We start from the raw sequence: 14459 nt of genomic DNA on the forward strand, positions 1-14459 counted from the left end.
CTGAGAGTTAAGACGCATTTTGGTACTCGGCAAACTTTGACATATCATCTATACCAATGCATTCAGCAAGAGGAAGAACATTTACATAAAAAGGAAGGTTAAATCAGTTGAGGACGATGGGTCTGAAGTTTAATATATCAACACACCATGATAACCCTGTTGTCGTAAACACTGCAAATGTGACCGTGCACCACAAAACGAACAAGAAGTCTCACCCCTTGATATCACGTAAGGACTCAACGGGTCAACCAAGTCAATTTTTAGTTTTCGATATTTTCTCAAAGAGCTATTCTTCTTTTACATTATTCTTGAGTTTGGAATCATAAAGTGAATGGGAAAGTGCAATTTCAGTAGTTTTTCTAAAGAGTAGTGAGATCAGGTTAGGCTTAAATAGAGGCCCCTTTTCATTTCTTGATATTCCTTTGCAAACTCTTCACTTTCAAGTCTGATAACTTTTAAAAGGATAACACTACTCCTTTGTAAGTTGGCACTATTCATGCTCGTGCTCAATTTTAATTTGTTCTGTGGTGCAGGGTCTCATAATGTGACCCTGCACCACAAAACAAACACAAAGTCCCCAGACAGGAATTTTTAGTTAAGATCATATTCTGAAAGAGCAGATTTTAAGCTTTAAAATGATGTATAACTTTAAAAATCACATGGACTCTCCAAACCTATCTAAATATTGGAAAGATATCACAAAGTCAGGAAAAGTGTGAACTGAGAAAAGAGGCTCTGAAGTACAGTGTCTACTCAAGCGCATAATCTTTACCAAACCGTGCTGGCTGTGCGATGAATGGGACAAAAAACAGGAAGTAAACAACCTGAGTAACAACAATGAAGGGATGATCAGATTAAACTGAAATTAAACATGCCTCATTAACACATTCTGTCCATAATCAATGCTAACTTTCAAAGCAGCGGGCACTATCATTTCAAAAGTTATTAGAGTTGAAAGTGAAGAGTGTGTACATTTTTTTTTTCAGAAATGAAAAAGGGACTCTAAAGACAAACCTAATCACACTATTCTACCTAAAATGTTCAAGATGATCTGCTAAAAATCACACTTTCCCGCCCGTTTTATGACCCCAAAGTTTAGCATAATGTAAAAGAAGACTTGCCCTTTTAGAAAATGTGAAAAAGTCAAGATCGGCTAGGTTGACCTATTTCACTTTCATTCATTCATTCGTTTATTTCATTCTTCGGATAAAAAGATTGGAAAAATAACAATCATGCATATATACACAATATGTACAGGTTAAAATGGTAAAAATTACTATCAGCGAACAAATACAATAGAACAAACGGAGTGTATTATAATAAAGAAAATGAAATAGGATTTATCAGTAAAAGCCTAGGAGGCTTGACAGGTAGATACACCCATAACTTATGACATAGAAATAGCTACAGTACAGCACAGAATAACTCAATGCGTGTTCGCGCGTGAGCGAGTGTGTGAATGTGAGTGAATATAAGTTGTTGCGTTAAACATAAAACGACAAAAGATTAAACTTATACTTAATTTTAAATGAATTCAGAAATTGAATATTGCGTAGCGATGGAGGCAGAGAATTCCACATATTAGGTCCAGTATACCGAATCGATTTATACAGGGAATGGGAAGTTACTCTAGATTTGTGGAAGAGTTGTCTATTTCTAGTATCATAACTGTGCACATCCAGATTCAAAGAAAAATTTCCATCAGATACTCAGGTAATGTATTGGAAAAATAACGATGAATAATCATACAAATACTTAATCTATTAATATCATAAATATTTAGAGTGTTCAAACTATGAAATAAAGGCATGGATGGAACATAAGATTCGGCATTTGAACAGATACGCAGAGCCCGTTTTTGAAGACGGTGCAGTTTGCAGAGTTTGGACGGGTATGCAGTGGCCCACACAGTGTTGCAATACATAATATATGAAAGAATAAATGCATTGAACATCATGAACAAAATACGAAGGGGGACAAAATGCCTTATATGTTGAAGTATACCAATGATCCTGGATACCTTCGAACTGACATGATTAATATGAAAATCCCAGGCAAAATGTTGATCTAATGTCACTCCCAAGTATGTTACTACCGAGCAGTGTTCAATTTCAGTGTCATTTATATACAATGATATGTTGTCATAATTTTCACTCAAGTTTTGCGAATAACGAAATACGACATATTTTGTTTTGAGAACATTCAATGATAACTTATTACAGAGAAGCCAAGCATAAACTAAATTCAAATTTTCATTTATGGAATCAATCAAAACTGAAAAATCAGAATGGGATGCTACTAAAGTAGTGTCATCTGCAAATGATAAGAACTGAAAAAACGGTGCACATTTTACAATATCATTAATATATATCAAAAACAGAAGGGGTCCTAATATGGACCCCTGGGGAACACCGCATAATAATGAGTTGCTATTAGAACAGTAAGTATTGTATAAAGTATATTGTTTTCGCCCAGTCAAATAAGTATGAAACCACTGGTATGGTATACCACGAACCCCGTAGTATTGCAATTTGGATAGTAAAACTGAATGGGAAAGGGTGTCGAAGGCCTTCGATAAATCCATAAATATTGCAATTGCATGCTTATTTTTATCGATAAGATTCAATACCCGATCATATAAATCAATTATAGCAAACTCAGTAGAATAATGAGAACGGAAACCATATTGATTAGAACAAAGAATATCATTCTGATTAAGAAAAGTGTAAAGTCTATCAAATGCTATTCTCTCCAATATTTTTGCAAAAACCGGAAGTACTGATATAGGTCTGTAGTTATTACAATCATTTTTGTCCCCTTTCTTAAACACAGGGATAACTTTGGCAGTTTTCATACTGGATGAAAATACGCCGGTTTCGAGAGATAAATTACATATATGTACAATTGGTTTAATGATAAATATGATAACTGATTTTACAACGGAAGCAGGTATTTTATCAAAGCCAGCACTCTTGTTACCATCAATTTTGTGAACAATATCATATATTTCTGATTCAGAAACCGGTTTAAAAAAGAAAGAACGTTCAAAATTACCAGAGAGAAACTCAGAAAAACTCATAGACGTATCTGATGTATCAATCGAACGAGACAAATTTGGACCAACATCCACAAAATGTTCATTAAAAATATTTGCTATTAAAACTTGATCACATATAACATCATTTCCTTGTACTAAATTTTCAGGCAGATTACTATCAGTTTTTCCCAGGGTCCGGTTAATAAATTTCCACATACGTTTTGAATCAAATTTAGTCTTATGAAACTCATCATAGTAATATTTTCTTTTAGCATGTCGAATAACAGAGTTCAATCTATTACGATATTGCTTATAAAATGATTCATTACTGTTGTTTGGGTTCAGTTTGTACAATTTAAATAATCTGTTTTTCTTCTTGATTGACTTCAATATTGCACGTGTGATCCAGGGCTTTTTAATCCTTTTATCAACGGAGCCCCCTTTTCTAAGCGGCATATGTTCATTCAATATAAACAGAAAACGGTCCAAAAATAACTCATAGGCAAGATTGGCGTCGGTCAGCTCAAGGATATCTGACCAGTCAGCTTTCGATAAATCGCCCATCAGTGATGATAATGACAAAGGTGTTATTTTCCGTGATAATACAATATGCTTTTTACTATTTGGACTCAACGTAGCTAAAGAAGAAACAGAAAAAAACTGGATAATGGTCGCTCAAATTAGAGAGTAAAATACCAGAAATGAAATGATGGTCAGAAGAATTGGTAAAAATAATTGTGACCCGCTACAACAAAATGATCCTAAAGTCGGGCGAGGTCGATTATTTGAAAATTGCATGACACAATTCCCTAATCTTTCTGCTTTAAATTGATATATAACACGTCTTATAAAAATAATGGGCTGCGGAGATATCGATGTTTAAAAGAGAGCATGTCAAGACGCCTGGGAAATCATTGTTTCGAGAAAAGCGCCCTAAAAGTTCTCCTTGCGACGCAATCACAGTTAAGAGACACGCAAGTCAGTATTCACCTCCGGACAATAGAAGTTAAGCCCTAGCAACCCCCGAAATGCTCATTCAAACACAGCGTCGGCGGTCTCCTCACCGACCAATCAGTGACCAGGATGTCAGTAGAAGCGGCTAGGCATAGCGCAACCCGCCCGCACGCACCAGTTGACTGGGCACTGTGCGAGCTTCACGCTTCGGTTAGCGGCAAGCAGCAAACTGACCAATGAGATCACTCTGGTCGTTGTTAGGGGCGGAGCCTATGTGTGGCGCTCAATCCAAATGTTCGAACCAGTTTCTGCTTCGTTGAAACGCCAAAAAAACATGCACTGCAAAAAGTCCGGTGTGAAATAGTGAACACCGAGCTGGTGTTAAATTTTCGGTGCTCATTTATGGTGTTAAATTAACACCAACGGGTGTCATTTCCAAATCTTAAACTGTTTTTTGAAGAGTTTCTTAGTAACTGCACTTCTTTTTGATTTTTAATTTAAACAAGACGATCAAGAATTTTACATTAAAATACTTGATTTTTGAAAAAATGTGAAAATAAATTTACACCAAAGTAACACCAGCTGGTGTGGTCCCTTATTGAAGCTGGACGGGTGTTAAACCATTGATAATAACACCAGCAAATGTCAAATCAACACCATGTGGTGTCATTTTTGAATTAACACCAGTACAGTGTCAAAATAACACCAGGTACAGTGTCAAATTAACACCACGAAGTGTCAGGTGAACACTTTTCAACACCATCACAGTGCATTTTTAACACCTGTGGGTGTGGTCCTTTATTGAAGTTTGATCGGTGTTAGATTTAACACCAGTGGTGTTAAATCTAACACCGATGTTTTTACAGTGTGGCCCAGAAAAACGCTATTTTTTGGTCTTTCCTTTCATCATTTTGCTTCAAAATTTCGACAGATGATAGAAGACATGTCAGACTCTAATAATATGTCAAATTCAGAAAATCGTAAGTTTTGACCAATTTTGATGCTCTAACTTCAAACTCGATTTTCACGGCTTCGACCGTGCGCGACTTTAGGACCATTATTTTTGTTGTAGCGGGTCACAATAATTATTGTCTATAAGAGTAGCTGAATTAGAACATACACGGGTCGGTTTACATATCAGGGGGGAATACCCCATTGAGAAAAGCATATCAACGTAATTCTGAATGACACTGTTTGGTCATACTGTATCAAATCAAGATTCAGATCTCCCATAATAAAACACACTTTCGACATTGCATTCAATGTATTCAAAACTAGATCAAAGGATTTTATGAAATCACCGACATTTGAAGAAGGTTTACGATATACTATTCCAATTATTATCTTGTTCTTAATTGCATCCGTTGTTTCAATGAAAAGAGATTCTACGCCATCAATAGACAATTCTACATCTTGTAAAGTTTGAACAGACAGATTTTCTCTCACATATAATGCTACTCCTCCACCTCGGCCTTCAATACGATTAGCTTGGAACATATTATAACCCTGTAAAGAAAATGATTTGATGTATTGCTCATCCATGTCTCAGTTACTCCTATAACAGAAAAGGGGAACTTAAAAACCTGTAAATCTTCACAAAGTTTATCAAAATTCTTATTCAAACTTCTAGCATTATAATGGATCAAGCTAAGCTTATTCGTCGACGCATTGATAGATACTGAATCACGAAACTGTTCAAAATCATAATAATTGCAATCAGAGGTGTAATTTTGAGAATAGGAATTCTCATCGTCATCAGAATTGACCGAAAAATCAGTGCCTAGATACTCACAGAAAGACGCCATTAGAAGACAGGAATAATGAAGCTTTATTGATTATTCACAAAGTGTCGATGTCGCGGAGAGAAGTGATCAGTTTCTTGGTTCCGTTTTTTTTTTTTTTTTTTGGTTATTGTGAAGATTCTTCCGTCAGATGACCATGTTTGCGTAGTGTTCACGTGAGAGAGTGCTTTGCAGTACAGTTCCTGCCTTTCAGATGTCAAGTCTTCGCGGATGACAATTCCTGTCCCCTTCAATCTCGACTTGGCAGCATACATCCGGTTACGAGCGTTGTATCCGGCAAATTTGACTAGGAGTGGTCTGGGTTTTGCAGGTGACTGATGGTTGGTAGATCGATCGCCGGAGCGCGGCTTGGAGGTGATCCTATGGCTTCTGTTTAGGTCCCGAACATCCAGATCGACACCAATCTTGGTGGCAAGAGCGAGGATGGCATTATCCGTATTCTCCTTTGGAGATTCTGGGAGGCCGTATACTCGTAGACACTGACGACGTGAATACTGTTCCTGTTTCTCCAGCTCTGATTCCAAGTATTTGATCTTCTTCTGGAGTTTCTCCGATGATGAAGCAAGTTCACTGATCTTTTCGTCCCTTTGCTTCAATTCTAGCTGAAACGAAGCATGAAGTTCGTCCCCAAGTTTCTCGTAGACAGCTGTGTAAACGGCGTCAACTATTTCCTTGATGACAGATTCTGAACAAAGGGCTTTCATCACTTGCTCGGAAATGAGCTCTTTCATGTCGGCGGTCTTGACATTGTCCGTGCTCGCATTTGCATTCGCACTTTCACTTGTATCGGCAGCACAATTTGCATTTGAATGAGGGGTAGCGCTTAAGTGCCCAGCAGCAGTAGAGACGTCTCTGCCGGTACAACCTAGACTGGAATGCCCAGCCAGGTCGGGGGAGTCCTCGGGGGAATCTTCGTCGATGGTTTCAACATGGTGACCAGCTTTAGAAGATTTCTTCTTCAGTCTCGTTCTCGACGACGACATGGTTGGAGACGATTTGGACTTACTCCTGACGTGGTTTGTGATATATGGAAACTTGCAGTTTGTACATTGCAAGTCAAACAGAGTCGAAACGCAGATACAGTAAACCAGTAATGACACGGTAGAGACACACGGTGCTAACACACAGCCGCCAATCCATATATGGATTTTCAGTTTTATTTTCAGTCCTCACGCAAAATCAGTGTGTGCGAATTTTTGCTCGTTTTGTGATGCACAGACACATATATTTTGCGATGTTCACTCATCCGCCACATTATTCCAACTCTAACAAGCATTTAACTATCAAATATTTTTTCCTTTTCTGTTTGCTTTTACTTGAGGTCTCTCTTGAATGACCGTATAGATAAATTGTCTGATTTTACATAATGTGATCAAAAGTCTCAAGAGTGGCGAGCAAAAATGAATTGTGAATCATAGGCAACAAAAATAAAAGCTATACATATTTCTTGTGGATTATACCTGACATGATGATGCTGAGTCAGCGGCTCTTTTGAGCTTTCGAGGATGGAAATCGTATTTCAGGCTGGATTTCCAATAGCTTGGCAATGTAGACACCAATCGACCAAATTCTCCTCCCAGCGAGGTGTGATATTTACAATCTTTCTCACTGCTCTGAAGGTGCAACGTCAGATCGTGAATTTGTAGAAACGCAGAGAATTAAAGCAAAATATGTCATCAGAAACAACAATATCATGTAGATAAGGAATAACAAAGTAGTTCATTAAACATAATTATGGGTGTAATAGAAATGAAGAAAATAGAACTCGCCTTCCATGTTGATGAAATTATAGCCATCGGTATATGAGATAAAGCAATCACTCCCTTCAACTCTCTGCCGTTCGAAGTTCATAAATTTTGTGAGAGTTCCTTTTCTTTGGTTCGTAGTCACAATTTGAGTAAATGCTATTCATTAAAAGCCGAATTGGCAGAGAATACAAAAAAGCATAGATAGTTAAATTCTGTCCATCATATGAGAATCAACAAAAGCAGAAGGTACGAGCAAAGTCTGTGTATATATATAAATACAACAATATTGCTGTAAGGTTATTCCTACAAATTTGTTAAAAATTAATGGAGCTAAATATTGCTCATTTAACCATAGTTCATGATCCGAATGTTCAAACCTTTTAATTGCGTCCAGCTCATAAAGCCACAATGGCACTAATGAAATGTTTGTCGAACCCCATCGGTCACATAATCAGATGAACTCGACATTGTTCTGTATTAAAGCATATCACCTCCGAACCCCCAACCAACAACAACAACAACAAAAAAAAACCCGATATGATGAAATGATATATGTGACCCTGCACCTCAAAACAAACAAAAAGTCGCCAGACATGAGCAGACTTTAAGCTTTAAAAAGATGTATAACTCAAACCAAATTGACTCTCCTAACCTATCTAAATATTGGAAAGAAAGCACAAACCCAGGAAAAGTGTGAACTGAGAAAAGAGGCTCTGCAGTACAGTGTCTATTCAAGAGCTTAATTTTTACCAAACCGTGCTGGCTGTGCGATGAATGGGACAAAAAAGAGGAAGTAAACCAGCAGAGTAACAACAATGAAGGGATTATCAGATTAAACTGAAATTAAGCATGCCTCATTAACACATTCTGTCCATAATTAAAGCCAACTTTCAAAGCAGTAGCGTCGTCCTTTCAAAAGTTATTAGAGTTGAAAGTGAAGAGTGTGGATAAGGTTTTTCAGAAATGAAAAAAGGGGGTAAAGGCACACTACCAAAAATGTTCGAGATAAACTGCTAAAAAAACATACTTTCCTGTCCGTTTTATGATACCAAATTTTAGCATAATGTAAAAGAAGACCCGCTCTTTCAGAAAATATGAAAAAGTCAAGTTCGGCTAGGTTGACCCATTTCACTTATTTTAAGTCCTCACACAAAATCAGTGTGTGCGACTTTATGTTCGTTTTGAGGTGCACGGTCACATATAATACAAACAACGGTATAGCAAACAATAAGGGTGTTTTTTTTTTTTTTTTTTTTTTTTTTGGGGGGGGGGGGCATATTCTGAAACATAATTTCCGGGGGTGTTTCATAAAGCTGCTCGTATAGTTACGAACGACCATCGAGCGACTGGTGATCAGTTCTTGTGCTGAATTATGTAAATTCTGATGAGTATAGCATATCAGAACCGATCACCAGTCGCTCGTAAGTTGTTCGTAACTTTACGAAAAGCTTTATGAATCAGGGCCAAGGTACTGTTTTAACATAACATAATAATAACAAACAACAAAAAGTTTTCTCGGAATCATGTAGTGCAAGATTTATATTACTGTTTTTGGATGTATATGGAATAAAAACGAAGCGGACCTCCTTTTTCCTGGAATTCGAGTGTTTTTAAATCTTTAAAGGATCCCATGATCATCAAGACCTGTATAGCTCTTAATAGCTCTGATGGTGTTGTTACAGTGTGAAAATATCTTTATATTAAACCATGGGGGATATTAAAACATGTTCTCTGCAAAGAGCGTTGTGGTCATGGGGGGGGGGGCAAAACAGTGTTTAATTGCAGTAAGCTGACGATTATTTGTCAAGGAATTACTATTACCAACAAGTATAATGACACATGTCATGATTCAACCAAATACCTATCGAACGTGCTTTATTTTCAGGCAATCAGTACACTTTCCAATAAAAAGAAAAATAGACGATTTATTGGGTCGTTCGAGGCACTGCAGTCCGGTGATTTATGTAGCTACATATTTCTGTGCTAATAGCTAACAGTGAATTCGTTATTTGACTCTGGTGAAGTGTATGACCAATCACTAATCTAAGAATTCACATAATGTGTGTTAAAAAAAAAAAAGACTGCGAGTGATCAGAACCCGGTCAATTGAGTCAGTAATTGCATTTTGGCATTCTAAAGATTATTGTCGCTTGTTATTCGTCTTTTCCCGTCTGTTGTCTCCTTTTTCTCTGTTTGACAGTCCCATCTATTTTTCTTGAGAGTTAAGACGAATTACGGTACTCGGCAAACTTTGACATACCAGTGCATTCAGCAAGAGGAAAAACATTTTCATAAAAAGGAAGGTTAAATCAGTCAAGTCAGTTGAGGACGATGGGTATGAAGTATATTATCAACACACCATGAGATGAAACCCTGTCATTGTAAACACTACATGTATATGCCAATTTCACTCTTCCGCTACATTATTTCAACTCTAACAAGCAATTAACTATCGAATATTTGTCCTTTTCCGTTTGCTTTTACTTGTGATGTATCTTGAATGACCCTTCAAATAATATTCTAATTTTAAAACAATGTGATCAAACGTCTCAAGAGAGACAAGGAAAAAAATAAAATAAGGATTATAGGCATGGAAAATATAAATTATGCATACTTCTTGTTGATTCTACCTGACATGATGATGCTGAGTCAGCGACTGTTGAAAAGAACTTTTCAGGCCAGAAATCACATGTCAGACTGAATGTCCGAAGGCGTGGCAATGTACACACCCATCGGGCCAAGTCTCCTCCCATCGAGGAGTGATATTTACAATCTTTGTCACTGCTCTGAAAATGCAACATCAGATAGTAAATCTGTAGAAACGCAGAGAAGAAAAGCGAAAGATGTCATCAGAAACAACAATATCGTGTAAATAAGGAATAACAAAGTAGTTTTATTTAAACATACGGATGCAATTCAAATGAAGACAATAGAACGCGCCTTCAATATTCATGAAATAAAACCCATCGATGTATGAGAAAAGGCAATCACTCCCTTCAACTCTCTGCCGTTCGTAGTTCATGATTTTGTGATAGTTCCTTTTCTTTGGCTCGTAGTCATATTTTGAATTAACGCTATATACTTAAAAACCGCAGTGGCAGAAAATTCACATAAGTTTAGATAGTTAAACACTGTCCATCGTTATGGCAATTAACAAAAGCAGAAGGAGCGAACAAAGTCCGTGTACATAAATACAACAATAATGCAGTAAAATTATTCCTACAATTTTTTTAAGGATTAATGAAGGTATAGATTCCTCATATAATCAAAGTTCATGATCTCAAAGTTCAAATCTTTTTAATTGCGCCCAAATCACAAATCCACAATGTCATTAATGAAAGGTTGTCGAACCCCATCGGTCACATAAGCAGATGAAATCGAAATTGTGCTATGAGCATAGCTCCGAACCCCCAACCAACAAAAAACGAAATGATGGAATGAAAATATAATACAAACAACTGCATAACAAACAGTAATTATGTGTCTTGTTTTGCTTTGTTTGTGTATGTGTGTGTGTGAGCGTGTGTGTGTGTGTGTGCTTTTTTGCATATCCTTAAGCATGAGTCCTTGGGGTGTTTCATAAAGTTAGTAAAGTTACGAACGACTCGGGAGTCACTGTCGATCAGTTTTTGTGCTGTAGAATGTAAATTCTGGTAAGTATAGCACATCAGAACTGATCACCAGTCGCTCGTAAGTTGTTTGTAACATTACGAACAACTTTATGAAACTGGGCCCAGGTATTGTTTTCACATGCGATAATAACAACAAACAACAACAACTTTTCTCGGCATCATGTATAACAAGATTGATAATACTGTTTTTTTAATGCACATGGAAAAAAAAAACAAAACAAGCGAACCTTCTTTTTCTTGTAGCTTCTATGATTTTAAATCTTCAAAGGATTCCGTGCTCATCAAGACGTCTAAAGCTCTTGATAATGAAGTTTTGATAGTGTTTTTACATTGTGAAAATATTTTAATAACCGTGTAGGATTCAAACATGTTCTCCGCAAAGAGCGTTGAGATCATGGAGGTCCCATAACAATGTATAATTGCAGTAAGCTGAGGATTATTTGTCAAGGAATTACTATCACTAAGAAGTCTAATGGCACAGTCATGATTCAATTCAATGCCTATCGAACGTGCTTTATTTTCAGGCAGTCAGTACACTTTCCAATGACAAAAATCGACAAATTATTGAATCGTTAGATGCACTGCAGACATGTGATTAATGTAGCCATTTTCTTTTTTTTTCTTTTTTTTTTTTTGCTTATAGTTAACAGTGAATTCGTTAACAATCTAGTGAAGTAGCTGACCAATCACTAATCTAAGAATATACATAATTTGTGTAAAAAAAAAAAAGCCGATTGCAAGTAACCAGAACCCAGTCAATCGAGTCAGTAATTTTTGGATTTGTTAAGATTATTGTCGCTTGTTATTCGTCTTTCCCCGTGTGTCGTCTCCCATCCGTCTGACAGCTTCATCTTCTTTTCTCGAGAGTTACGGTACTCGGCAAACTTTGACATATCAACTTTACCAGTGTATACAGCAAGAGCAACAACGTTTAAATACAAATGAACGTTTAACCAGTGGAGGACAATGAGTATGAAGTATAATATATCAACACACCATGAGATAACCCTGTCATCGTGAACACTGCATTATGCGATGTTCAATCATCCGCTACATTATTCCAAATCTAACAAGCATTTAACTATGGAATATGTTTGCTTTTTCTGTTTGCTTTTACTTGAAGTTTCTCTTGAATTACAGTACAAATAATATTCTGATTTTACATAATGTGATCAAGTCTTAAGAGTGTGGAGAAGAAAAAGGGGAAAAATGAATAAAATAATGATCATAGCCATGGAAAATATAATTATGCATACTTATTGTTGATTCTACCTGACATGATGATGCTGGGTCCGCGGCTGTTGAGAAAAACTTTTCAGGCCAGAAATCGCATGTCAGACTGAATGTCCGAAGGCGAGGCAATGTACATACCCATCTGGCCAAGTCTCCTCCTATCGAGGAGTGATATTTACAATCTTTGTCACTGCTCTGAAAATGCAACGTCAGATTGTCGATCTGTACAAACGCAGAGAAATAAAGCAAAACATGTCATCATGTACATAAGGAGTAACAAAGTACTTTTATTTAAACATATGGGTGCAATACAAATGAAGAAAATAGAACACGCCTTCCATATTCATGAAATTAAAGCCATCGGTATATGAGATAAAGCTATCACTCCCTTCAACTCTCTGCCGTTCGTCGTTCATATATCTTGTGAGAGTTCCTTTTCTTAGGCCCGTCTCGCATGTTTTGAATTGAAGCTACTTAAAAGCCGCATTGGCAGAGAATGTGAATAAGTTTAGATAGTTACATGTAAATGCGTTCCATCATATGCCCATCAGCAAAAGCAGAAGGTACGAACAAAGTCTGTGTATATATGAAGAGTTTGTTTGCAAAAACCGATAAGTCCATAATTATCAAATGGAGATATTTGCGATTAAAGGTCAAGAAAAATAAAGAGACTAATAAGAAAAAATTTGCTTCTTTTGACCATAACTTCAAATATATACCTTTATATGCAGTGACCAATATATCATTTAAAAGGAATTATTTTGTACTTTATGACAGAGACCGTACTTCAAAATCTTCAAAAATGGACTTATCGGTTTTTGCAAACAAACTCTTCATATGAATAGAACAATACCGCTGTAAGATTATTCCTACAATTTTGTTAAGAATTAATGGAGGTATATATAGTTCATTTCACCAAAGTTCATGGTCCCAATATTCAAACCTTTTAATTGCGTCAATATCATAAATCCACAATGTCATTTATGAAAACGCCCTCTAATGTGAATTTTCTGACATCTTTAACTACGTACAGAATTAATGTAGACAACTTGTAACAAATAATAGGTTTACGTAGAAATATTTTTTAGAACGACTAGGAAAACAGCGTATCTCTGTCACTCTCAAGTCAATCCAACAATGTTATTAATGATTGGTGTTTTCAACCCCTATTATAATGTTATTACAAATGATTCGGTGAGCTCCGACCACCACCTACAAAGGACATACATATTGATATGCGAAATAAAAAAAAAATAATAGTAAAAAGAAGCATATTGAAAGCGGTGCAGTTTTGGGTTGTCCATTATTTTTTCCATTTGCCGAAATGACCATACACATTACATTTATGATATTAATACCAGAGGTAACTTATATAGAAACGAAAGCAACAGATATCTGACAGGTTGGTACAATAGTATCAGTATTTCCACCCTGGAACTCAAAGTAGCAGCATTTCACCCGAAAGCTTGAAAGACGTGTCATACTGGAAATCCATAATTTGGTCAAGTCTCCTTCCATTGAGGAATGACACTGAGAATCTTCAACTGACAAGTTCAGATTCTGAATCTAGCAAAAAATGATAATAAAGTGACATATAAAAGGGGATGGCTAGTACCTGATCAGTGGGAATCAGTCGGAATGCTGGGGATGATTGTTCCAATTCTTGTGGGGTTCATTTAATAGTACATTACATATTTGAAGAGTTTGTTCGCAAAAACCGATAAGTCCATTTTTGAAGATTTTGAAGTACAGTCGCTGTTATAAAGTACAAAATAATACCTTTTGTACGATATAATGGTCACTACATATGTGACCGTGCACCTCAAAACGAACATAAAGTCGCACACACTGATTTTACGTGAGGACTGAAAATAAGTGAAATGGGTCAACCTAGCGGAACTTGACTTTTTCATATTTTCTGAAAGAGCGGGTCTTCTTTTACATTATGCTAAAATTTGCTATCATAAAACGGGCAGGAAAGTGTGTTTTTTTAGCAGTTTATCTCGAACATTTTTGGTAGAATAGTGTGATTAGGTGTGTCTTTAGAATCTTT

General features: G+C 36.5%; 1 protein-coding gene across 1 annotated transcript in view; it reads right to left on the reverse strand.

Annotated features, from left to right (window-relative positions):
• LOC140241083 (uncharacterized) overlaps nt 1–14459 on the reverse strand; it is a 196074-nt gene that overhangs the window by 32308 nt on the left and 149307 nt on the right. The window contains exons 16-18 of the mRNA XM_072320850.1: nt 13817–13972; nt 12446–12628; nt 10172–10354 (exon numbers count right to left, since the gene is read on the reverse strand). Coding sequence (XP_072176951.1) covers nt 10172–10354; nt 12446–12628; nt 13817–13972 — 522 coding nt within the window. The remainder of the gene's footprint in view (nt 1–10171; nt 10355–12445; nt 12629–13816; nt 13973–14459) is intronic.

This window comes from Diadema setosum, chromosome 17 (genome assembly GCF_964275005.1).
Source record: "Diadema setosum chromosome 17, eeDiaSeto1, whole genome shotgun sequence".
NCBI lineage: Eukaryota > Metazoa > Echinodermata > Echinoidea > Diadematoida > Diadematidae > Diadema > Diadema setosum.